Raw genomic sequence first — 25,985 nt, 5'->3', positions numbered from 1 at the left:
TATGTTTTGGTGAACTGCTTCGGCACATTGGGTATTCTAATAATATGAGCAAAGCATGATGATCTTCAGGAACATTGTTTAAAATCAGTCAGAGAACACTAGGTTCTTCTTCTGGTGTAAACTGAGTTCTATGGAGCTATGTCAGTTTACACCAACTGAGGCGCTGGCCCAGAAGTTTATCGTGCAGAACAGAGCTGTACTGTTGTAAATTGTGTTTACTTCTATGGTACATGTGAGTTGTGTGATCAATTCCTGTATATTTAAGGATTTGGAAGTAATGCACCAGAATAGAAGAAACTCTGTAGACATGAGGCCTGATTCTCCTCTCAAACTTGTGTGAATGCAGAGTATCTACTTTGTAGACAACGGAGTTGCACTAGTGTCAAGTTGATATAAGTGAAAACAGAATCAGGTCCATGCTTTTTAAAAATTTGATGTGTCTGAGAGTTAAATACCTTCAAAAACAATCTGTTTTCTGAAATAATCTGGAGAACACTTTAGCAATATGTTTTTTGTTGATGCATTGCACATGGGCAGAGCATGGCAGCCTAATCACACTGTAGTCATGTCACATTACGTGACTGACTTTCAGTTTTTTTACTCATCTTGGTCTATATGAAATAGCAGATTGCAATGTGACTAAAAGGACTTTTTGTTGCTTATCACAACTCAGTGAAACATCTGGAAGGCATGACACATTTTTATTGGTCACTGCTGACCCTTTTACCATGGCTAAGATTTTTTTCAGACAATACCATCCGCAAGATAATCCACTTTGGCTTCTAGCTACCCATGATTGTAATTGCTTATGTAAAATATTAATGGGGTTAGGAAATAACAGCTCTGAAAGCCAGGTGGGTAGTTGGGGGTCTGCGTGATGCTGTGCTATATCTTGACTAACTGATCTGACAGAGCTCCTCTGGTATGTGACAAAGAAAGTAAAACAAAACAAAACAAAACAAAAATCCTACCTTTTGGGAAACAGGAGAAGCCAACTTTAACTGAGGTTTTCTCAGTTGGAGTACAGCCTCTCATACACTGCAGTATCCTGTCAACAGAGTAACATGTAGATTCCTTTCCATCAATAACAGGATGTCCCTTCAGTTTCACATAGCGGCGTTGCAGTTTACACCCTAAGAGGAAAAAGAAAAATGTAGTTAAACCCTAAGGAATACAGAGGCTCTAATCTTTCCTTACAATAAGAAAAGTCCATATTTTCTCCTCAGGTTTTAAGTACAACTCCCCAGTGACCCATTTTCACAGCAGTAAAGGTGGCAAGAGCAGGACCATAGTTAGTGGGGAAAACTGATTTTTGAAAAGGGAGTTGTGTTTAAAAACTGATGGCACAGTATGGCCCAAATGAAATCCTGTAGTCCACTCTTTTAGAAATAGCACCTCTTAGGTCTGAAAGCTATTAAGAATAGGTACAGTGTAAGAATAGGGACTACTGAATTGCATTAGGAAAAATGGCAGTTGTTTGTGAGTAGATATGTTATGGCAGTGTTTAATGATGTCAAGACCAATTGTTGTATTGGATGATTTTTATAATGCTGCAATTATCAGCACTAAAAGGATAATTAACATTCACAGGATGCCATCTTGTTTCCTGACATGCTTATGGGTATGATCCAGCTGCCACTGAAATCAATAGAAAAAGCCCATTTGACTCTATTGAGACTCTTTACAGGACCAAAGTAAATGAAAAATACTGCACTGTTGGAGGGAGAGTAGTATTATTATAAATACATGCAAGGAGACACACTTATACAGAAAGAGTATTTCCCATTGTGGACCCCCCCTCACCCACGCTTTCTATCAAGATCCTCCGATGGGGTAAGATGGAATTGAAGTCAATGGTGCTATGACAGTTTACCCAGCTGAAGATCTGGCCCAATGTACTAAAATTCTCTGTGTGCTGTTTATAACATATGTAGTTTGTTTGATTAAATTAAGTCTACAGAGAGCGAGCTGATTTAGTGCCCACTACTGCTCCGAAGCAAATCAGTGGTGAAACTTCCACTGACTTCAGTGGGAGCAAGACTGGGTCTGATTTTGCCAGTCATAGAGTAAGGAACTACTTAATATGAGTAAATGTGGCAGAATCAAGCCTCTAATAGTAAACTGAATGTGAGAAACAGATGTCTTTCACTTGAACACAAAGTATTCAACGCTTCAGATTCATTGGGAGAGTTCTAAATAACAATTAGTTATATAAACAGAAAATGAATGATAACAATGGTCCTTTTTATTAACAGGTAAATGTTTCTCTTTTATTTTTTGCATTTTTAGGGGGAAAATAAAATAAAAATGACATTTTCTCTAAGTAGAAATTGTGTTCAAATCTACTGACCTTCGGCGCAGGTTTCTTCTACCAATACCCATGAATGGACAAAAGCTGAGCAGCTGTGTGCCAGCCTATGATTGGGCATGAGTAGTTCATTTTGCTTTTGTCCATCATTATTTCCACAAATACCACAGGTCCTTCCTCTCATCCATGAAACAACAGTAACCTATAAACATAACACATTTTTGCTGTCGATGCCGATGTGTTGGCCCATTACAGTGCCAAGGTGTAAAAGAGAAGAAAGCTAGTAATATAACAGATTCAGAAGTACCTTAAGTGTCGAGCCATCAAAAGTCACATTCGCCAGCCCTTGGTCTGGAGCTTCTACTACAACTGTTGTTTCATTTCTATAAATTTTAATGTTTTCTGTAAAAAGATACGACCGTTTATGACGTTCCTCTAATTTTGAAATGAAATGATCTAATCTCAGGGATAATGTAAATAATTATTAATTTACTATTTCCATCTGAATACATTTTTTGTGGAGAAGTAAGGTCAGAAATAAGAGTTTTTTCTTTTTATTTGAAAAATGCTTCTTCTCTAAATCTATATAGCTACCATTGACTTTTCTGTCTAGTCAACAGAGCTAGCCTGATTTACACCAGCTGAAGATCTGGTCCTAAATATTTAGCTTCCTCTATGATGTTCATCATCATGGCATTGCACCTACATATAAACAAGTACCAACATATTCAAGCAGCTTTGAATGCAAAATGCTTCACATTTCAGTAAGAAGATTAATCCTCATGCTTTACAGTGGCAAGCACACAATACAAATCAATATAATAATTGGCCGGATTCACTTATTAGTGAAAATTAACAGTATGTCAGTTGAAGTCATGTATGTAAAACCAAAATAAGTCACAGGAGTATCAGGCCCACAGCTTTTCTTAGTATTGAATTATTTTTTACATCTAGAAGTCCTCAGTAAGCTTGTCAAATATTTTGGTCTAGATAATACTTAGTCCTGCCATGAGTGCAGGGGGCTAGACTAGATGACCTCTCGAGGACCCTTCCAATCCTACAATTCTATGATTCTATGTTCCTGTAAATATGTAATTTCTAAATAATTCCTGGAAAGGTGGGTAACACACTGTACCTCTTTTATTTTGATACACCTTGCTGCGTGTTAACACTGGTCCATCATTGTATGACACGAGGATAGAAGAAGACGCAGAAAGATAGAGTCTGATGCTTCTTGAAAGAAGAAAACAAACATGTTTAACTGTGGGAACATTGATGTAAATGACCAACACAGACACAGCCCCAACTTCAGCATCCAGATTTTGAATATGCCCCCAAAGTTCAACATCGCTTGAGCTTAGGGCTCTGGTTCAACACTTTCCTCAAAATGAGAAGCGCAAGGAGGTAGCTGTGTGGGGGCTGTTGATAAGCATTACCTGAGAAATTGAAGATAGAGGCTGGAAGGCAGAAGAGGATTGCTGGTATTATGATTTAAAAAGTACCCAGCATTTTCCCCAATGCAATAAAATTTAAACGAACTGCCTAAAATTCTATACAGCAACTCAAGAATTATTACACTTACGATGAACTAATATTGATGTACACCTCCCTGGAGGAAGAGCGGGGATCGACTTTTCTCGTCATGACGATGAATTTGGGGTGAGCAGTGCAGTCTTGAGCTACCACGAGGTTGCAGTCTTTACTGAATGAACATCTGTACTTCACTTTGTCAAATGTTTTGAAGTTTTCTTCCTTCACTTCACATGTGGCTGAAAAATAACAATAAAAATAAATGGCAGATGCAACTGTGCTGTCGAGATTGTCAGGGAGATTTTGAAAGCTGCCCAAGAGGTCTGAATGGTCAGTTCCCATTAAAATCAATGGGAATTGGACAGCCAAAACTCCTTGGCAGCGTTCAAGATCTCAGCCTAAGTATACATACTTAAGAAAGGCATGGCAGCAACATAAAATGATCAATCTATGTAGAATTATACTGCTGTGTATCCATCACTTATTTTGATAAGCAGCTGAAAACAAACCATCTAGTGATAGTCTAATTTTAAAGACACTGTTACTATCACATTCCTGAGAAGCTAAAAGCTGAACCCCTGACAAAAACTAGTAGCATCTCCCCAAATTTTGCCACTGTTTGTAATAAGTATCATTAGAATTAGACAGACCCAGTCCTACTAAAAATCATGAAATCCCCCTTCTAAGGAAAATAAATAGGATTGGAAAACTCATGTCCCTGCCCTATATCCACCATGTCATCCCTCTTGTGGTGGGTATGACAGACTCTTGGAAGGGACAAAGAACAGGGCTTACAGTGCTTGTAGCCACTTGGGATCTCTGTGTGAAACCCATGCATTCCTAAGCATGTATATAGACCTGAACTCCCTACGCCCCTCTTCCAACAACTGCTGAGAAGGCATCGCCTATGGTTGGGGTAAGCGTAAAGATAAGGGTTACCAAGTTTCCCCAGAAGAACACTGCTGGGAAAGACAAAGCCCAAAGCTGACGGGAGACAGAGTCACTGGAGGGGCCAAGTGTTAACTACTACAAATAATCATTGCTCATTTATCAGATACTAGACCAGTACTGAAGTAACATTTACATTGATCTTCTTTAGCTATCAGTGAAGATATTTCTGGAAGGAAATTCCAAGCAGTCACTTCTTGAGCCTGAGAAGCTGGAGCTGGGCTCACAGGCAATGCAAATGGAAGTGGGAAAGCCTCATAGTAAAGGGTTAGCTGAAAAAGAAGTAATGAAAATGCTTTAGGCTATGTTTAGTCATACAATTTGGTCAATCATACAGAAAAAAAGACCCCCCCCTTGTTAAAAATTCCCTAAATATGTATTTGTATAACTGGAGTTATTACAGTCTTCCCAGGACACTGTAGGCACCCAAACCTAACATATACATTTTTATAAGCTCATTATCTTTTATTTTATTATCATTTGTACATATTCTTGAGAGATTATCTTTGAATGATCATTTAAAGACATAGGGAATTAAGATGCACAGGTGATGTTTATGGTATTGTTAAGTGTCTTCCTTAAAACGAAAAACCAAACCAAAGAAACCACCACACCACAGGATGACTGAGTAATAAGTTCCCTGTGCCTTATGCTGTCCCACTGCAACTAGGTACAGCTGATGAAAGAGCATGCACTAGCTGCCAGTCTTAGAGAATGAAAGCTGGTTTGATGTGATTTTGGTTGAGCTCACATACCATAGTGAAAGACACATTAAATATACATAGATAAACAGGTTATACACCACTCCCTCCTTATCACATATGAAAAACCCCTGGAAAATTGAAGTACAAGGGTAGGTTAAGGACACACTTATTTCCTTTATGGAAAGCCAAGCTGTTATTAATTTAAGCCAGACTCACTAGGGGACATTTTTCATAAAGATGCACAGGGATTTAGTGGACAAAGACCAATTAATCAGTTGGAGTCTGCAGACTACATCTGTGCAGGCTGCTGTGAAAACATAGCCCTTCTTGTTTGTTCAGAGGAGTGCTTCATTTGGGAATTCCAAGGTTTGATCCTGCAAATCCGTGAGTAATGGACTGCAAGAAGCTCTGGGCTGTAGGACTCCAGCACCAGGCAGCATATAGGTGCAAGTAAGGTTAAGCATTAGCCATAGTCTTCCTCAATGTATCCTTTGTAAGACACATACGCCATACTCCTGAGAGCCCAGGATAATAACAAGCAAAGTGTGTGGGCAGGATGGGCATATCTGAGGAGATATCAACTTTAGTGCCACCCTCGGCATAGAAATGAAGGATTTGGCTAAAGTCTTCCCCTTTGGGCATTACTCTGCAGGCTGGAGTGAGTTGGTTCTGTGCAGTTGGTGTCTCTTTCATTATGAAAGCATCAGGTTCCCAAGGACTTCCGGTCATGCTGATCACTTTTTTTATCTTGTGCTTTATGGCACACTACAGGATCAAGCCCTGTGTATTCAGGATCTATGGTAGCTTGTGTAGGAGGGAAGGGTCTGCATTTTTCCTTTCTCAGAATTAGCTTAGATGTATTACAAGTAGAAAGTATATTTGGAAAAACAAACAAACAAACAAAAGTCCCACATACCCCAGGAGCCTTTATGACTGTATTAATTGTCCGCGGTGAAGTTGCAACTGCTCTTAATACAACCTCCCGAGAAGGATTTTTCTGATACACTTCTGAGAAGCCCATCATGAGTGCTATTCCAGGAACAAATTCCATAGCTCTAGAGATAAACAAGATGTGACATACTCAGAACCTTCATAACACCAACCAATGTAACAAGAACAACACAACAAATAACTGCATACGTTATAGTTGTCCTCCTTATCCAGGATGGAAGTTTTGTCCAAGCCATCTTCACCTGTATGGCTGGATTCCTTGAAATTTGGCCTGTGGAAGCTCTTGCTTCAATTCTGTAGTCCCGGCATTCCTTGCCCCACCTGAACCTGGCCTTTATGAGGAACAGAAAAAGTCATTAGAATTTTGGAAATGAAATCATATCACAAAAAAATCTGTCATCATATCAAAATACATGATCTTTTTATGCAACTTCAGTGAAGTCTTCAATGCTCCTAACTCATTCACTAAAATATACTTGTGGAGGAGTTATGGCTACATCTGGAGGAATATGGGGGTGAACGCTAAGTGTGGTAGGCAAGGCTGAATGTTCCCATTTTGAATGTTCGGAATCTTGCACTGAAACATGAACTAGAATTCTGCAGTGTGACATTTTGCTGAGATTCATTACATTTTGCAAATTCATCATCAAGCTGTATATTTAAAAAAGACATGGTGTACTCTTCTAGAAATTTCACTTTTACAAAAATGTCTGGTTCTGCAAAGATAAACAATTTTCACTACTGACAATTCTGATGAAACTTTGAAACGGCAGCCACAAAATGCAGAAGTCTGGAGATCACTATACATGTACATAGCTCTGCAAATGAAGGCTTCCATGACTGGGGCACGTGGGCATTGCTGTACAGAGAGGCTTGAAAATAGAAACTGCAAACACAGTGCCCTAATTCCAATGCTTTCAGGCATCAACTCACCACCCAACATCACTTCAGCACCTATCTTATATGGAAAGAAGGAAACAAAATGTCCTTGAAGTGGCAAGGTGGGTGAGGTAAAATTTTGTATTGGACCAATTTCTGGTGTAAAAGACAAGCTTCTGAGCCACACAGAGCTTTTCTTCAACTCTGAGAAAGGTACTCTGAGCAGCATAGCCAAAGGCAAGATGGAACACCTTGTCTCTCTAATATCCTTGGACCAACATGACAGCTATGCATCATACAATACTTGAAGTGGCAGTCATCTGAAATGCACATATAAAGAAAGGAATGAGCCAGATCCTCAGTTGGTGTAAATTGGTACTTGAGCTGGTCAAACATTTTCAGATTTTCAAAATTTAGCTACAAATATTTTGCAAACAAATTTTGAAAATTTTCACAAATTTATTTTCCTGTTTTTCAGAAGGTTTATAAAGAGAGGTTGACTTTTTTTCAAAAATTCAAAATTTTAATGAAAAATATTTGTGAAAAATGCCAGGAAAATTTGTTTTCCTTGTTTGACCATCTCTAATCAGCATACCCATCTGGTTATTTGATAGCCTCAGGCCTTTTAAAGCTCTAACTTGGTTGAGCCAGTTCTATCTTTACCTGTGCTTTGAGAGGCAATACTACAGAATCAGCACATGCTTTCCAGTTAGTTTCAGCAAGCTGAACCACAACCACTTGCATATCGACTTTGGCAGCAGCAGAGTTAATATATGCTGTGGCTTGGTAACCTTGATTTTTGTTGTCACTCCTAACTGCCCGAGCCACAATGGTGAGTCCAGGTGGAAGTACGTCTCCCAGGAAATTGGGCTGAAAAACAAAACAAAAGTGGCCATGCTTAACTGCACATGTATAGTCAATGGTGAACATTGGATTCATTTTGTACTGCACTGATTCCAGTACAGCAGTACAGAGCCTGGGCTGGTTGAGAATGAACATAGTTCCCGATTCTTATTGTTAATTCAGTGTAATTTTGGTGGGTTATTCTCCTTTTTTATCTCAGTAGAATAAAGAATTTTAAAAGATGCAGTTGTCTTGACACAAGATCCACGGCTCACTTAAGACATATCAATGGACTTATTAAGATTTTGTGTATTATTTTTAATATTTAATAGATTTCTAGAACACTTATTGGATATTATTACCACAGCAATATATTCATTCAGAAGCAACTCCTTTGAGACATAATGAGAGTTGTGAGTTCCTTATTAATTGCAGTATTCACACAATATTATGAATCCTTTGGATATTTCACTATGTAGTTGCGCCAGGCTGGTATGCTATTATTAAGATACATTTACTTGGAATGGATTCAGAATACCACACTACAGATAGTGAACGTTAGTGAGCTAACCAGTGCTTAAGGAAATATTTGTATCTCCCTAAAAGTAATGGATCCGTTTTACGAGCACATGGCCAGATTTTGTCTCTGTTACACTGGACGTACACTGATGACTTCTGTGGCTCTACTCCAGACAGCAAGACTAGGATTTAACATTTAAATGTACAGGTGGGTTTTTTCATAGTTCTCACTGAATATGTAAATTATATAGGACACATGCCTAAGTTGTGTTTTTCAGTAGAGCTGGTTGAAAATTTTCTGTCAAAACACTTTGTGATGGAAAATACCCTATCAATGACATGGCAATTTTCCCCACAAATTTCAATTTTGGAGTTTCCATTAAAAAATTGAAAATCTTTCCATTTCTAGCCACCCAAAAATGAAACTTTTCTTTGAACGTTTTTGACTCCTGAAGACTCCAAAAAAAATAAATATTGAAACATTTAATCAAGAAAGGAACTTTTAACATCGTTGGTCACAATTTTTCACAGGAAAGAAATCATTTCTGGTTTCAAAAAAGATCTCCCTGTCGGGCATTTTCTGGGGAGTTAACGACTCATTGGGGTTAATGGCTGGAGGCAGAGGCAAGGTCAACAACTCCTCTTACGCAGTCTAGTTCCTAGGCAAAGAGAAAATTTCACCTCGTGTGCAAAGCTAGAATCGCTGCTGCTGCTGCTACTGCTGCTGCTGCTGCTGCTGTTTCTGCTGCTTCTGTCTCTGGAGCTGCTGCTGCTGCTGCTGCTGCCTGACGGAGGGGAAGATGAAGATGAAGATGAAGATGAAGATGAAGATGATGATGATGATGATGATGAGCTGCTTGACGACACCTGACCCGGAGTCTGGAAAAGAGAAATAGGTAAAAGACGGTGGGACAGGTATCTGGCCAAACCCAGCTCTTATCCTGAAAACTCCCTCTCCTAACTGAAAGCTCTTGCGGCAGTAATCAGCTACTACGTCACACGGAGGCACCGAAGCCGTGTAATGGATCATTATGAAACTAGAGCCGGTTAAAAGCGTTTTATTTGTACAAATAAGAGCAGGATTTTTTCATTACAAATTTCACAGAACAATTTTCCTATTTTGTGACCAGCCCTAATAACAAGAAGTTTACAGGAAGAGTCCATAAAGCCGTCACATTATCCTCCTCGTTTCAGGGCCTCCTTAGAACTCACCTCGGCTGTGATGCACACAGAATCTGCCTTCTGGTAACGTCTAGGCAGGTGGCAAGCTCTTATTACGGCTGTTGATTGTCTAAGAATTCTGCACATAGCTCATCCATGCTAAAATATCGTATTATTTTGTTATCCCTAGTTGTAGGGATAATTCTTCAGTGGTCACATTAGTAAAGTGACATACCATATATTGTTTTTCCTTTGCTTATTTTGAGTGCATGTCTCTCCTACACATCTCTCTATTTATAAAGATCCTCTTCTAGACTATCTTTCTCCTCACTGCGTAGAAACAACATGCACCAAAGTGCCTCCTTCTTTTGTATGTTCCTTGTAAGGGTATCCAGGATGAGGATAAATAAGAAAGGGCTCAATGCTGATCCCTGATGCACTCCCACCTTTACCGATAGTTCTTCTCTTTCACCACTACGAAGTTCTGGCTGTTGACATTGCACCTACATATATGGCTTGAACAAGCTGCTCACAAAGTTCTGCATCATTTTCTCCCTCATACACCTCCAGGTGACTTTCCTGGGAACTTGGGCAAAGATCAATGAACACTATGTGAATATTTTCCCTCTTCTCTCTGAATTTTTCTCACTCGCTGTGTCAGTGCAAAATCAGCATCTATTGTCAATCTTCCTCTCAAGATAATAGTATTCAACAAAAATGATTAGGGGGCTGGAGCACATGACTTATGAGGAGAGGCTGAGGGAACTGGGATTGTTTAGTCTACGGAACAGAAGAATGAGGAGGGATTTGATAGCTGCTTTCAACTACCTGAAAGGGGGTTCCAAAGAGGATGGATCTAGACTGTTCTCAGTGGTAGCAGATGACAGAACAAGGAGTAATGGTCTCAAGTTGCAGTGGGGGAGATTTAGGTTGGATATTAGGAAAAACTTTTTCACTACGAGGGTGGTGAAACACTGGAATGTGTTACCTAGGGAGGTGGTGGAATCTCCTTCCCTAGAAGTTTTTAAGGTCAGGCTTGACAAAGCCCTGGCTGGGATGATTTAGTTGGGGATCGGTCCTGCTTTGAGCAGGGGGTTGGACTAGATGACCTCCTGAGGTCCCTTCCAACCCTGAGATTCTATGATTCTATGATTCCTAGCACGGAGCCATATGGGTTTGCTCTAATACCTGCTTCACTTCTCAGTGTAATGATCATTAAAGAGAACACTTAAATATTGGACCTACCGAATGGGACTTGAAGACGAGTCGGTACATTTCTGGAACGTGCTTTTCCTGCAAAATTCCAAAACAAATTATTGCCGGCAATGATACAACAACCGCCACGCCACAGTCACCTGGGATACATTAAAAATGGTTACCCAGTCTGCAGAGGAGTCATAGCTGCTGCGACTGGCGTATTTAGACTTCGCATGTTTCTTCTCCTCTTTTGGATACGACTCCTTGGAACGCTTCTTGGCATCATAGCGAGTTTTATCAGCACTTTCGCTGCTGCTGCTGCTGCTGCTGCTGCTGCTGCTGGGTCCGCCGGAGATGGCTTCACTGCTGCTGCTGCTGCTGCTGCTGCTGCTGCTGCTTTTCCCAAATGGAGATAACGTCTTCCCTTTGGTTTTAGAACGCCCTTTGCTGCGGGGTCCTTCCTGCTCATATCCTTGATGCCCCTTCTGCTGTTTCTTGCTTGATGGGCCCAATGAAGAGTCAAAGGAAGCTGCATCCTTCTTCTTCAGATTTATCTTTGTGGCCTTAGGCTGAGCATCACTGCTGGACTGGCTGCTGGATGAGCTGGAGCTACTGTTGCTGCTGGAGGAGCTGGAGCTGCTGGAGCTGCTGGAGCTGGATGACGATTTTCTGTCTTTTCGGATTCGGAGTGATTTTCCCTAGTCGAAGACAGGAGCAGAGAAAGACAATTATTATTCTGTTCGCTGGCAGAAGTTTTTAAGTAAAATGCTCTGCTGAGAGAAAGAAGTCCTTCTGCTGTCCTCCACAAAGCAAGGTCGAGTCCCCCAATAGAGACTTCATCTCTGTTTATAATATATTTTAGTGATGTCCACACGGGATGGTTCTCTAAACCAACACATTTAGACGAGAATGTGTAGAAGGTATGGTGGATAGAATTACGCATGACTGAAGTTAATACGGTATGATGTTATTTCCTACACTATCTAAAGTACTAAGTTTGCCTTGTTATTGTCACTTTATTTGCTATTAAGAGTTTACCAAGTATGTGTATATTGTCCCCTGCAAGTCTAGAAGTGTATATATTATATAAGTACCTGGGTCTGGACTGTGGGATCATCAAGGATTTTCTTCATTTTTTGAATTGCCTCTTTGCCGGAAGCTAGTTCAGTTTCTGGGTCTTCAAATGTTACCAAACGCACCATTTTTGCAGCAGCCTGAGCACCTGCTTGAATTGTTACTTGTATTTTCTCAATTGATGACTCTGTATGGACTGACATGACATGGCAATTATTATCACTGTTACTGGTTATTGTTATTAATAGCAGGAGAGGATTACAATAGCCCAGAATGTGCCAATTTCGGCTTTTATATTGTATGTGGGAGATAAAGCAACAGTTTTTTGCAGTTCTATTTGCATTTGGTGAAAATGGCTATTTTTGGTATTTAGTGACTTTGATAGTGTGTCATGCAAATTGAACTTACATACATTTTTCAGTGTTGAGCATGACACTAGATTCATTTCAAGTAAATAAAAAATTGTAGATAATCCAGTCAGCACATCCAGATCACTGGAATAAATTGCTTTTTTGACCAGAGTTTATTGGCGCTGCCTTACTTGGCAACAGCTGTGATAAGAGAATTACACATTTGTTGCCATATGGGTCTTGACAAATTAACATGAATTTCTGTGTTTATATATTAATTAATTAGATATTGAGCTTGCCGCTGGACATTTAAAGGATTGTCCAGAGTTCATGCCACTAGCCTGGGACTTGGGAAATCTTTGTTCAATATCTTCCTCTGCTTCAGATTTCATGTATGACCATGGGCTAGTCATTTAGTCTCTCTGGGGTGTTGTGATGATAAATATATTAAATATTGTAAGGTGCTGAGATACTAAGGTAATAGGGGTCATGAAAGTGCCTCAGATAGAAAGACAAATATTTATTAGTTTCTCTCAAGACAATAGTATTTACCTGGTTTGCAGGTAAGTTTAAGAGCATTCTCCCCAACCAGATAATAGAGAGGAGCCTTTCTGATAAATGCAGCATTCACACTTTTTATTTCTGCGCAAAATTCAACTCCAAATGTACTTGCATTGAAGCACATGGAACGAACAGATGATACTTTCTGTTGGGATGATTGTCCAGCTGAATAGATGCTTCCTGTTGAAATGATTTCTGAAGACAGTCTGCCCTATTGTGTAATAAACACATGTCAATGTTAGATTCTCTGATGCTGATAATAAAAAATATAAACAAATTGTTAAATCTCCTGTTTTAAGAATAGATTCCTGTATGTTTTATAAGGTGACTAATTGATTTACTTGAGATTCTGGTGGTCTGATATGGAATGACCCTGTTGTCAGCTGGTCAAATTGGCCATGTCATATCATGGTCAAGTAGGCCATGTTATCTCATGTTTAGGGTATCTAGTTAGAATAGAAGGGTTTAAGACTGGAAAACGGAGTTCCACCTAAATGTGCTAATTATTTTATTTTGCTTTGTTTGCTCAGTGAGTCAAGCTGTGTTCACTGAATCCCAGTATCTCGGTAACCCTATAATGACTGTAGAAATGCTAGACAAAAAGAAATGTATAGTATGGAATTCTGTCCTACCGTAAACATTGAGCCAAACTGTGGGGCCCTTACTCAAGTCAATGAGGCTTTTGCCTTCATAAGGGCCTAGTAAGGACTACAAGTTCCATCAGCTAAGAAAGCCACAAAGATCTCCTAGATGGCCAAAGTGGATGCTTCACCTAAGCATTCCATATATGGCAATCAATGGTTCCAAAGGACCCACTGAATTACAGTTAAGAGGTTGGAACTAAATCTGTGCAATGAGATTTATGGTTTCCCTGAGCAATGAAACTAACACCTAAAGAGAGAGAACCATGAGTTTCCACCAGCCAGGTACATAGTGCCTGTTTAAATGTAGTAAAAGGGTTACAACCAATTTTACTTTTTCAGAAATGAGTAAATACTTCACATTTTTGTGAACAAGATTCCTCAGTCATCAGAGGCATACTCTAAAAATAGAGCTTTTAATGGTAACTCTTTCTTTTGTAGGTAAATTCCAACTATGCTGCGAATTGTTCAAGTTAGGGTCATCATTTAGTTACGGTTCATTTAGCGGCAGTTCAACAGTCAGGGCCAGATTCTGTGCTGCAGCTCTCCACAGACTCAGCGGAGAGGCACAGACTAGGAGGATTCAACTTGTTTTAGTGCCACAGGGGCTGCTCTATCTTATATACTCCTGGGGGAATTCTGCGCCACTGCGTGCATGCATAACTAATGAGTCATGCATATTTTTAATTTTTTTGCGCATAAAAAAGCTTCGGCTGAAAAGTTGCTGCAGTTCTGCCTTTTGTCCACCAGAGAGTGCTGTGGCGATAGAACACAACAGTAACTCCCAGAAGAAAATAACTTCTGCAGTTCTGCCTTTTTCCCACCAGAGTGCGCTGTGGCGATAGAACACAGCAGCAGCTCCCAGCCAGCTAGGGAAGAGAAAGAGCCTGCAGAGCCTTCTTCACAGAGGGCCAAGTCAGGAGACAGGGGCTATGAGGAGACAGACAGCGTGGGTGCTGGTGGGGTCAGACAGGGGATCATAAGGGCTAGTGGGGAAGGATCGACTGGGGCGGGGGCTGAATGGGAATGGAGGCACATGGCCACAGAGGAAAGGGAGATGCAGAGCCACATGGTGATGGGGAAGGGGGTGCAGAGCTACATAGGGACATAGGGTGTCTGAGTGGGGGTGAAGAGCCACATGGAGATGGGGAGAGTGGGTATCTGAGTGGAGGTGGGGGGACACATGTGCCTGAATGAATGGGAGAGGTTAGGGGTCAACCAGGATGTATATGGGGGAAGATCCCTAACAGTCCCTCTCCTCTCCCCCCCAAAAAAACCCCTGTTCCATACTTTTCCCACCCATACCCCACAACCCTCTAAGTTCACACCCAGGCAATTATTTTATCTCAGCAATTATTTTCCTCTCACTCAGATCCTCCGTTACCCCTGGCTCCTTCCAGCCTTTGCACTGCTTCTGAGGGGTGCAGGAAATATGGTTCTGTATTGTAGTTTAAATGAATTAATACTCAGAGTAATAATACAGACGCTCCCCAGGTTACAAAAGAGCCGACTTACACAAATTTGCACTTACAGAAAAAGCTCCATAAGCCAGAAATAGGATTTTCGAGTCGCGGAAATTTTTGTGTAACGTACGGGTGTACGTTTCTGACTTATGCAAAATTTGAGTTACACAAGGCTTTCCAGAATGAAATGATTGCGTAAGCTGGGGAGCGTCTGTATGCATAGTAAGTAATCTCTTTGTCAAAAAACATTTTCTGAATCTTTTTCTGTTGTCTGTTATAGACATACTTGCTAAAGGTATTTTGAAATAAATGACCAAAAATAATTGAAACTGGTGTGATTATATTGTGTTATTTTGACAAATAAAATATGCAGAATTGATTGCCTATAGGCTTTTTCACAGCAAAGCACTATGGCCACTCTCCTTTGGATCCCCATCCCACCCAGGAGCCAATTGCCAACATACCCCTCTGGCAGAGGCTGTGAGGGGTTCAGTACAGTGCTGTGTACACCATCCTGTGTTGCTCTTACACTGGAGAAATTCTCCATAGGGCCATTGTGTCTCCTATACGTTACTAGAGCATCACGAAGACGCTGGAATAGGAAGCCCTTACTGAAAACTGTGTCCCCAAAATGGAATTATATTTCAGTCATTTGACTTGTCACAAAAACAGACATTCATCCTGAATCAGAAATGCCCCATTCCTCAACATCATATTTCATTTCTACCTGTTGAATAATCCAGCCATCGCCTCGTGGAACATTTTGTAACCCCCCTGTTAATTTACAGGAAGGCTACATGAGAGTTATAATGCATTTAAAGGGTTGTGGGCCTTTCCCATAGGAAATGCTAAAATTAATTATTCAACAAAATGCTATAGTTTCTAAAAACAATTATTTTAGCCTGACACTGTGATTAAATTCCAGATTTCTTTACTATTGGGTTATTTTTGCCTCAATGTTGTACTTGACTCATTTTGAAAAAAATAACACCAGTCAGAAACCATTAATACAAAATTCACTTCTGGATAAAGGAGATAATCTTACACTGATCAAAAAAACAAAAGGAATGTTCAAAATCCAATATGTGTTACCCTTATTTTATCACTCTCGCCTGATGCGGAACCTGAATCGAAGGACAGCTTCATTATGTCAGGCACTGCCTCAGGTAGAAGAACCGGCGTCATCTTAGTGGCAGCTAAGTCTTCAAGATTTCGTGTAACAGCATATGTCTTAGACCTGAAGAATAAACATGAAGGGGAATGTTGTATCAATAAGCACTTCTGAGGAAAAAATCTGAATTACATCTTGTGGCATGTACTTAGCAATAAACATCCTACCTTGCAAATTACTTCACAGATATTTACAGCAGTCATCCTGCTAGTGAGATTGTCAAGCTCTATAAAGGCTGCAGAGAAATGTAGACCAACATTTTCAAAGTTGGGTGCAAACGTTTAGGCCCCTCTGTTCATACTTAGGCTCTTAAATATGTGGCTTGATTTTCAGAGGTGCTGCACACCTGCCTGCACCAATCATTGAAAGCAGTGGGATCTGTGCATGTAAGCACATTGGAAAATGGGGCCACTTAGTTTGGTGCCTAGCTATGGATTTAATTGCTTAGCTTTTGGCTCCCATGTTTGGAAATTATGGTCTTCTTTTTAATTTTCAAAATTTTACATAGCCTAGAAAAGACACACTTGGGATGCTTGTTACTAAATGGTTACTTCATTCTCTCTTTTTTATCATTAAAAATAATAAACACCAGGGAAAGTATGCCATGAAATGTAAATTCTTGTGTGACATATATTAACAATGCCGTTGAAGAGAGGCGCCGAGAGTCACCTGAATAAGACATCCGCAACTTGCTGCAACTGCATTATTGCTAGAATCACTGCTTTCCCCAGATCATCAGAACTTTATTTACATAGTAATATTCGGTACAGAGGTTCCTAAGATGTGGTCTATGGACTGCTGGTGGTCCATTGGCACTTGGATCTGGTACTAGTAACGTGGGATGAGATTCTGTATTGCACCTTTCAGAGGCTCAGAATGAGAGGGGGGCTGAGCTGGCTTTAAGCCACCTTTGTGCCTTCCCAATCCTGGGCTGCTCCATGACCGGGAGAATCCTCCTCCACCCAGATGTGGGGCTTTTAAAGTCTCTTTACACCTCTCCAGCCCTTTTACTTGGTGTAAGGGGGCTCACACAGAGATGAGGATCTTACCTCTGGTGCTTGCTCTTTATTTCTAGCTGTTTAATAACATTAAAATACAACTAAAAATACCTTATGTATGCTCCTAACGTTTCTTTTTCATGTCAGCAATAGCTGTAGCTACCACAGGGTTGTTATGGGATTGTGAATGAGAGGAGGTGGCCTGCCTGACTGCAAATGGAGAGATGGCCTATGAGATGATCTCTATTATAATGAGGTCCACACTGTGTGAAAGTCTGAGAGCTCTCAATCTCCCCTATTTGAAAGGTGAATTTGTATTCATTTGATGGTGCTCTCTTCCTCTTGAAGACTCTTGCCATGCTGCGTGCACTGTAAAGCACACAATTGCACTTCATGTGGAACACCTCAATAAAACATGTGTCACCCAGGGGGGCTTTGTTTGCTTTTCCTGCTCTTCAGTTTTAGATAAGGACATGACAGCAATGCTCCATGCCGAGAGTGAGTAGAACCTTGAAGAGTGGAATCTGAAGTGAAATATTCTTCCTAACAAGCGGAGTGGATAAAAGAAAATACAAATCAACATTCAATTCAGATGGCTCATCTGGATAAGGGGGACAAAAGAAAAAGCAAGTGGCTTTTATTTCAGTCCCATTCAATAATTTAAATGACCACTGAACAGCAGGCTGGGTCTCCAGGCACAACGCTCTCCTATTCCTTTTTTTTTTTTTTAAGTATTATTTTTTTATGCCAATAGTCTACTCCTGCCACCTAATGAAAGCGGCGGATCAATTCCTCCCTGTTGTGCTCAGAGAGCTGACAATGCAGCTGCATCAGAGGTGACACGTGTCAATGTCTGCAGAATCACACAGCACAGTAAAAACAGGCTGCAAGAGCCAGCTCTGGCTCTTTAACAAGAAAAAAACCAGTTACAAAGAGGGCCTACAGCTAGGGTATGAAAGAATCTGTTCTCTGTGATCCTCACACAAGGGAGAAAATAAAAGGGAGATTTTCCAATATATGTATTAGTGTATTCTTGGATAAGAGAAGAAGCTGTTCATTTATCTGTGATATAATAGCAGCCAAATTCAATATGTGTGTGTGTGGGGGCTGGGGGGGCGGGGGCACAATTCTGTTGAAGTGGGCCCGTTTATGTCAGCAGCGAGTGTTGTCCTAAGTACTTAGCATAGGGGGAAAAAAGAGCTATATATGAATACGTTTCATTATTAAAAAAAGTCTTTATTAATTTTAAAACAAGGTTATGACACTACCTATAAGAAATACAAAAATGATATGCAAGTAACAAACCTATGGCCAAATTCTGATCTCATGTGCACCAGTGAAAAGCCAAAGTACCTCAGTTGAAATCCACAGAATTACTCCTCATTAATACCAGGAAAAATTAATTCAGAATCTGGCACAAGAATGTTACAAAAATAAAGTCTTGAACAGGTATGGCACTTCCCTCCCACACGCGCACACCACATCTCCCGAGCAATGTCTTGCACCACACATTGGCATACTTGTGTGCTCCTTTCTAGGAGAGTGAAATTATCCCATGTCACATAAACTTCTGCAATTCTGTCATTAATCTTATTTATAAGAGGCTCCTGTGAAGCAATGTCTGCCAGGCCAACATACAATTTTTTAAAAACTGGGACACAGCATTATTCAAGTGAATGTATATATTTCAATAGCTTGTCATTATGAATATGAGATACATTTTCAAAGTGTGTAGTGCATTCTCTGGCATCTCTCCATATATATACTTCAAGCACAAGGCTCTGATTTCCCCCAAAGCTTATTTACATTTCTTCCTGTAAATGTTACAGGAAAAAATATGTTTTTAAGTGGCCATTTGCTGGCAAGCTGAATATAATACCAATAAATATGCAAAGCCCAATAAGTGTGTGAAAAAGGTTTTAAAAATACCTAGGATTTGTATTATTTCTCAAATTCAGTTTAATTTTGATTGGATTGGATTGAAGCAATGCTTTGTATTTTTCATGTAGTATTATTAATGGGTAGTTGTGATATGTGTTGAAAAGGGAGTCTGAGTCCTAAATTTACCCTCTTGTCTTGGGGCTTCAGTGTCTTTATCATCAACACTTTCAACCAATTCTTCAGAAGTCAGTGATTTCTCATCTGGGTTTTTATTTGCTGCTGGAGTCTTATGCATCTCACAATTCTCACAGATATAGTGTACCAGCCTTGATAATATTGAACCAGATTTTCCTCACAGTTACATCCGCACGGAAGTCTGGTTGCTCTCAAAGCATGGGTGCCAGGAGATAGTAATGCTAGCTTCCCCATGCAGCCAATTATCTTGTCACTATCTGTAATGTCACAGTAAGGTCTCAGTGCAGGTTGGTTGGACTAACTGACCTTTTAAGGTCTCTTTCAGCCCTGTGTTTCTATGATTCCTAGTTAGCTCACTACTGTGAAGTCCATAAAGGATGAGTCAAAGTGCCATATTGTAAAACATAGTTTAATTATGAAGGCCGCTCAAAAATGGTCTAAAAAGCAAATGCTTCCAACTTCTCAGCTTCCCCTTTAGAACCATTCCCAGTGGTTTCTTTAACAGAGGCTACAAAGCTAACTAGGTAAACAGTGTCAGAACATTTCCAAAATATTGAATCCAATAGATTTCTTATAACTTGACAGGAAGCATTGAATTATTCAAAATATCATGCAAAACAAATACATATTAAATTAAGGTTTCCTGCTAATTCTCCATATATTGGCTTAATATTTATCCTCTTACCTTTAAGATTTTACTTTTTTCAGAAGTACTTTGGTGACATGGTTCAATGTTCTGTTCTCTAATCATTCCCCTTATGTGCACATTGTTTCATTCTGAGTGCATATGCCATTACTCACTTGTTTTGTAGCATAGTTTTGAAATGCTTTTATAAGCATAAGAAAAACTGATGGTGGTAAAACTTTGCTCATCTTTGCTAGAGTCTATACCATTAATTTAAATGTTTGATTAGGCATTATCTAATTATTTCTATCTAAGATTATTTCAGGTGACATATAAATTACTGTGCTGTGATACTTAGAGGTGAGCAAGGGGAAGTGGTTTGAATAGGAATTCTAATCCCACAGTCCTAATGCTGGCTCACTTTCTGACCTGGCTCACATTTCTGTGTCTCAGTTTCCTTTTCTGACAGACAGGAAAAATAACTTTTACTTGTTTTGCAGGAGTGTTGTATGTTAGTTAAAGTTTGTATAACAATTTGAAGCTCCAGGTAAATGTTTAGCATTATTATTAATATTCATTATTATTATTTATTTATTTAATATTCCCTTTAACCTGTCCCACACTGGGACCTACTGAGCGTGTTTGGCATAAATATCCCTTTCTAGCTGATCTCAGGAACAGACATGTGGTCCATGCAAGAGACTGAACAAATAACTTTGTGCCATGGCTCCTTTGAAGCTCTTGCACAGATAACTGATGATCTGTCAACTGTGGAAGAACTCACCCCTCTGTTTAGGCACCTGGAGTGCTTCCTGAGCATGTTCACTGGAACCCCCAAAGTCATTGTGGGGAACCTGGTTATGATCACTCTTGATGGAGTGAAAGATTCATCCTTGGAGGAGGGTGTAATACAGAATGCCTAAGAAGACAGTTTGTGATCATAATAGGGACAGGGGACTTTTAAGGGCAAATAATGATCAGCCTCCATGGCTGCTAAACTGAAGAGGCCTGCAGAGCTTCCAGGAGCCAGCAGCCATGAATGCTAACTTCAGGGGGGTCAAACACTGAATTCTTTTGTCGCTGCCATATTCCTAGAACAGAAACTTGTTAACATTTCTGGGCATTGTAGATTTCTGTTGGTGGTGGCACTTTTTCCTTTGTGATGAATTTTCAGCCTGGCTTTCTGTGTTTTTTGAATGTGAACATTTTCCTAAGCTTTGGTCTGCTGCTTTGATTCCTTGGACACACTCTTTTTTTATTCCCTGCCTCTCTTTGTATTTCTATCTGTTTTTGCTTCTTTGGCATCGGGCTACAATAGTTTTCCAGAGTGTTTTGCAGTTGCATGCAATGGTAGTAAATCAAGTAGACCTATGAGGCAAGAAGATCAAATGCCCACCACAGGAAAACCAGATTAAAACACAAGAAATGCCAAATGCTGGACAATTTTAAAACACTGAATGTGTGTGTGTGTGTATGTGTGATTAGCAATGTGTTCCAATTATAATCAATGGGATTTATTCTGCTTAAACCTAACCTTATATTGTGTAGTTATTTGAGAGAAAAATGATTAAATGAATGTTATAAACAGCTTGGGCCTAAAGGTGGTTTAAAAGAGAAAAGCAAGTGAAGACCACTGGAGAGAAGTGGCATTTATTTAAGCATAATTTTTGATTCAAGGCATTTATTCTATAATAAGTAAGTAATGCCGGAGAGTGCCAGTCAGCCAAATTATTTGCATGGGGTGATTCCTAAAAAGGAAATGCATTTTATTTTCAAAATATTCCTTTCTGCATTAGTACATAGGAAGATAATATAATATCACCAAAAGCATCATAATATGACTGATATAACCTGATATGAGAAAGTTCAGAAATCCCAATTGTAAAACAGATGCAGCTTACCTTAGAGTAATGACATCAGTTTCCTGGCTGCATGGTGGGATTTCCAATTTGAAATTTTTATCCTTAATATTCACAGTAGCTGCAATGTTCATAGGGAGATTTACATTCACTTTAGCATGTGCCTCCAATCCAGCTTGGAACAGGTGTGTATTAGTTCCCATTACAAAGATCATGTCCTTGACCATGCTGAAAAATTAGAAGAACATGGTGAAGTAGCATGCATACAGTAAAGAGTTAACAGATACTTACAACTGCCCTGTGCATTTGGAAATATGATCATTTTATTTTCTACTAAATTTTTACCTTAGGGTCAGCTTGGATCGCACTTTAATATTGGCATTAAGTAAGTCAGCCAGTTTGAAATCGGAACTTGGAGTTGGTGAAATCTGTGCTTGAACTATTGTAAAGAAAGAAAAGAAAATGAAACCATGTAAAAAATACCTAGAAGTCCTGCATGCCACTTGCTTTTCAATTTGCCTTACCACTTCCTGCAACATTTGTGAAAGAAGCATGATACAAGCTTGTCTCCATTGGGAATCCAATACACGTAGGCACAATGCGACGGATTTCTGCAGACAACAAAGCTTTCGACCACTGGATCCCTACACCACTTTGAAGATGATTTATGAATTTTTTTATTGAGGGAATTTTTTCTTCTGGTCCATACAATGCCTGCAATTATAGATTTGCCCTGTTTAAATAAGTAGAACTTGAATAACATAGTACATGTCACAAATTATGCTCCAGGAGAAAATCTGCCAGCAGTGATAATAATTACTGTTGATCAAAGTTTGAACTTATTGTACACGATCAAATCCTTAAAGCAAAACATCTCATGAGTGTAAAGTTAAAAAAAAAAAAAAAGGAAAGAGAAAAAAAAAGAAACAGTATTTTAAGCCGTTTGATCATGGGTCTGATGGTACTATCAAAGAGCTACCTGCAATAGAGTTTGCATGGAATCCTTATCAAGTGCACCAAAGAAGATTTCTTGTCCAAACATCTTCATGTAGCCTGCCGCAAGAGGTTTATCACTGGTCTGTGCCTTCCAGTCAGAGAGCTGCGTGACAAGAAGTTTGTTAGAATGTTCCTGGAGTTGGCAGGATTAACCCCTTACTACATTTTTTTCCTGCAAACGCACCGTTTTCAGAACTTCCCTCACATCAAATGCACTGTCAGAATCACTGTCAGGTAAGTGTCTTTTCGCTAACATCTCCTGCAGTCTTTCAGCTCTCAGTCCCACCTGTGTAAAGAAGTAAATCATAAATGAAAAAAGAAGTGTGGGAGGGATAACAAAACAGTGATATTAATCAGAGAAAAATTGTGGGAACGCTCATTTACCTCCAAAGGTTCAGCAATGTGTCCAACGAAATGAGCCCTGAATTTGGACAATGCTATTGATGGGAATATGCTGCCTACGTTATTCAGTGTCAAAAATTGGGCTGCCATTCCAATCATAAGAGACTCTAAAGAGAAAGGAAAATATACAGTAAAACGCAAGCTCAGTTAGTTTTTAAAACCACAGAGTGCAGACTGTATCAATTTACTTATTGCATAATATGAGCAATACAGCATGACATGAGAGAGGCCAGAAATCCCAGTAATAAAACTGATGGCATAAAACTGTCATAAACAGAATATTCTGCATATCTGAACTATTAATGGACAAAATTACAACTCCCCTGCTCCTTGCATAGCAATTATTCTATTTTTTCAATTGCTTCTGCTATATCATTTACATCAGGTCAGACTCTGTAACATCAGCTTATGAGGTGCATTTACAAGACATCATTCAATGTAACTTGACAATGGGGATCAGGAATTGAAACAGATTTGCCATCCTTTGCTAACAGTTCAGGGAAAGTGATATAGATGTCCTATCAGGACAGATGGTGAGGTGTAGATGTGTCTCCCAAATTACTCTAAGGCAGTTAAATACATCTAGTAATAAATGTTGTAACTCCTTACATGAAGTGGCACTAATTGCTCAGTAATTGTTAACTGTCTAGTAAATACAGAGCAATGTAATTTATATGTATTTCCTGTTCTTTAGGTTTATCACGCACAATGGGGCAGATCCTAGGGCATGGTTAATCTGTCGGATGGTTCTGTGCTAAGGTGGTTTAAAGCTCATCTTTGTACTCCCTTGATCTTGGTGCAGCTCTGTCCAGTTTAGTCCCTGTGCTGTGTGAAAGCAGCCTCAAGGCTCTTCTAAAAAAGCTGGGCTTCAACCACAAGACCAAAACCATATGTGAGAACCAGGATATCACAGGAGCATCCCTACTACACCTCCGTTCCTCCAGCTATGTCCACTCTTCCCTTGTTACACCAGCAGCGGCTAGTATGAGTGGCTGAAGAACTCCTATGTTAGATCTCTGCCACTGGAGGATCACCCTTACTTTGGAATTATACTTGACATGCTGGTTAAACTGGCTTTAGGACCAGACAACACCAACAATGTAGCACAAAGTTGAATAAACTTTACCGAGACCCTATGTTGCTGCAATCCCACTACATAACACAGGAATCTAATGGAGAAAGGACTGGAGGCAACAAACTAAGCCATCAGGAGCTATAATTTTCATACTGTTCTCAATACAGCCAAGAGATGTCATTTTAGTGTGTAATGATCCCACATTGGATCACCCACTAAGGAGTAAATCTGGGGCTTTCAACGCCAGAAACACAGGTCTCTACCAATTGAGATAGGTCCATTAGCTAGTAGCATTAGTACTCTATTATCCTTTATATGAACCAGCCACTGATGTAGGACATGACACTTAGCCAGTGTGTTACAGGTGCATATTGTCTACATTCTAGGCCATGAAATCTTGTTGTTAATCCAAACATTGCTCCTACTGACGCTTAATAAGAATTGCTGCTTGTAAATGATTAGATGATTACACAAAATGTATTAACTTGAAGAGAGCATGGACATTTTCCATCAGTGTGTGTCAGTAACTCATACAGCTTGAGTATCAAATATTTTTAGTTTTCTGAGAAGATATTTACCAATATTTACCAATGGAAAATCGTGTCGGCACAGTCATATGATGCACTGTAGCCATTATAGCTAGAGAGATGTGGATACATATAAATTCATCTGACTAGATGACATATCTCGAGGAAGACTGAGAGACTGATAGAAAAAAACAGTTCTGACAAAAAGCAATGCTCAAAAAAATGAAACCCTAAAATATTAATAAATGTGTTTTATTTAATTCTGTAATAATTTTTAGAGTATCTCCCTGAATGCATTTTAAAAAGTACAAAAGTTCACATAGCACGTATTAGTGACTGTATTTCTTCAGCCACTCTCTGGCTGCATCTCCAAGGTAGCAAACATGTGTATCATATATTACTGTGGTCGCTGTGGTGTGTACTATACTTATTTTCATTGTAGAGCAGATTAAATGGTCATGTAAAATACATGAAATAAAGGCAGAGCAATAACAAACACTACCAAGGCTTTGCAATAAAATAATAACATAATAATAATAATAATAAATTAATAATACTCAATAACAACAAAATACATCTACAGTTATCACTCTAGGTTTAGAATGTTTCAAAGACTTGTTTTTCATTGATTTTTTACAAAAGTAGCTTTAAATATCCTGATGAGTTACAAAAGTGATAAAAACATCCAAATACAGAGGGACTGTGTTTATAGATATAAGCCCCCTAGTCTGCCAGCTACGTATGCCAAATTGTTGGGGCTGTCATGGTCATTTGTACAGGGGCACCACTTAAATAATCGCCATTATAAAATATAACTTGCATGAAAATAGCTAGAATTTGGTTGAGCAAGCATGTGTCTTCTTATCATGCTCTCTCTTCATACAGCTAACGGCCATACATTGCCTATGACCTGTGCATGAAACTCCCATGGACAGGAGTGGCATATCAATAGGATTCCATGCATGGATCTACTGTATTGTACAGGAGAATTAAGGGTATGATGGTGCAAGCAAAAGCTGTGGACGTAAATCTTAGTTGTTCATGGGAAAAAGAAATGTTTGTGTCTGAATATTTTCAAACTTGAATGCTTAAATATGGGCACCTATTTTCAGAAGTGTTGAACATTC

At 39.5% G+C, this 25,985-nt stretch overlaps 1 protein-coding gene across 1 annotated transcript in view; it reads right to left on the bottom strand.

The window, feature by feature from the left end:
* Positions 1-25,985, bottom strand: part of LOC144269194 (vitellogenin-1-like) — a 46,024-nt gene that overhangs the window by 2,171 nt on the left and 17,868 nt on the right. The window contains exons 14-35 of the mRNA XM_077824699.1: positions 23,239-23,363; positions 23,039-23,140; positions 22,838-22,957; positions 22,383-22,572; positions 22,204-22,297; positions 21,901-22,086; positions 16,222-16,366; positions 13,017-13,236; positions 12,135-12,310; positions 11,584-11,738; positions 11,089-11,155; positions 9,473-9,549; positions 9,364-9,406; positions 7,984-8,190; positions 6,631-6,773; positions 6,407-6,545; positions 4,923-5,058; positions 3,891-4,077; positions 3,444-3,541; positions 2,616-2,710; positions 2,351-2,510; positions 972-1,133 (exon numbers count right to left, since the gene is read on the bottom strand). Of these exons, the coding sequence (XP_077680825.1) occupies positions 972-1,133; positions 2,351-2,510; positions 2,616-2,710; positions 3,444-3,541; positions 3,891-4,077; positions 4,923-5,058; positions 6,407-6,545; positions 6,631-6,773; positions 7,984-8,190; positions 9,364-9,406; positions 9,473-9,549; positions 11,089-11,155; positions 11,584-11,738; positions 12,135-12,310; positions 13,017-13,236; positions 16,222-16,366; positions 21,901-22,086; positions 22,204-22,297; positions 22,383-22,572; positions 22,838-22,957; positions 23,039-23,140; positions 23,239-23,363 (3,027 nt within the window). The remainder of the gene's footprint in view (positions 1-971; positions 1,134-2,350; positions 2,511-2,615; positions 2,711-3,443; positions 3,542-3,890; positions 4,078-4,922; positions 5,059-6,406; positions 6,546-6,630; positions 6,774-7,983; positions 8,191-9,363; positions 9,407-9,472; positions 9,550-11,088; positions 11,156-11,583; positions 11,739-12,134; positions 12,311-13,016; positions 13,237-16,221; positions 16,367-21,900; positions 22,087-22,203; positions 22,298-22,382; positions 22,573-22,837; positions 22,958-23,038; positions 23,141-23,238; positions 23,364-25,985) is intronic.

The sequence above is a fragment of the Eretmochelys imbricata genome, chromosome 8, assembly GCF_965152235.1.
Source record: "Eretmochelys imbricata isolate rEreImb1 chromosome 8, rEreImb1.hap1, whole genome shotgun sequence".
NCBI classification, from domain to species: domain Eukaryota; kingdom Metazoa; phylum Chordata; order Testudines; family Cheloniidae; genus Eretmochelys; species Eretmochelys imbricata.
Note: the sequence above shows the minus strand (reverse complement) of the source record. Positions and strands in the feature narration are given on the sequence as shown.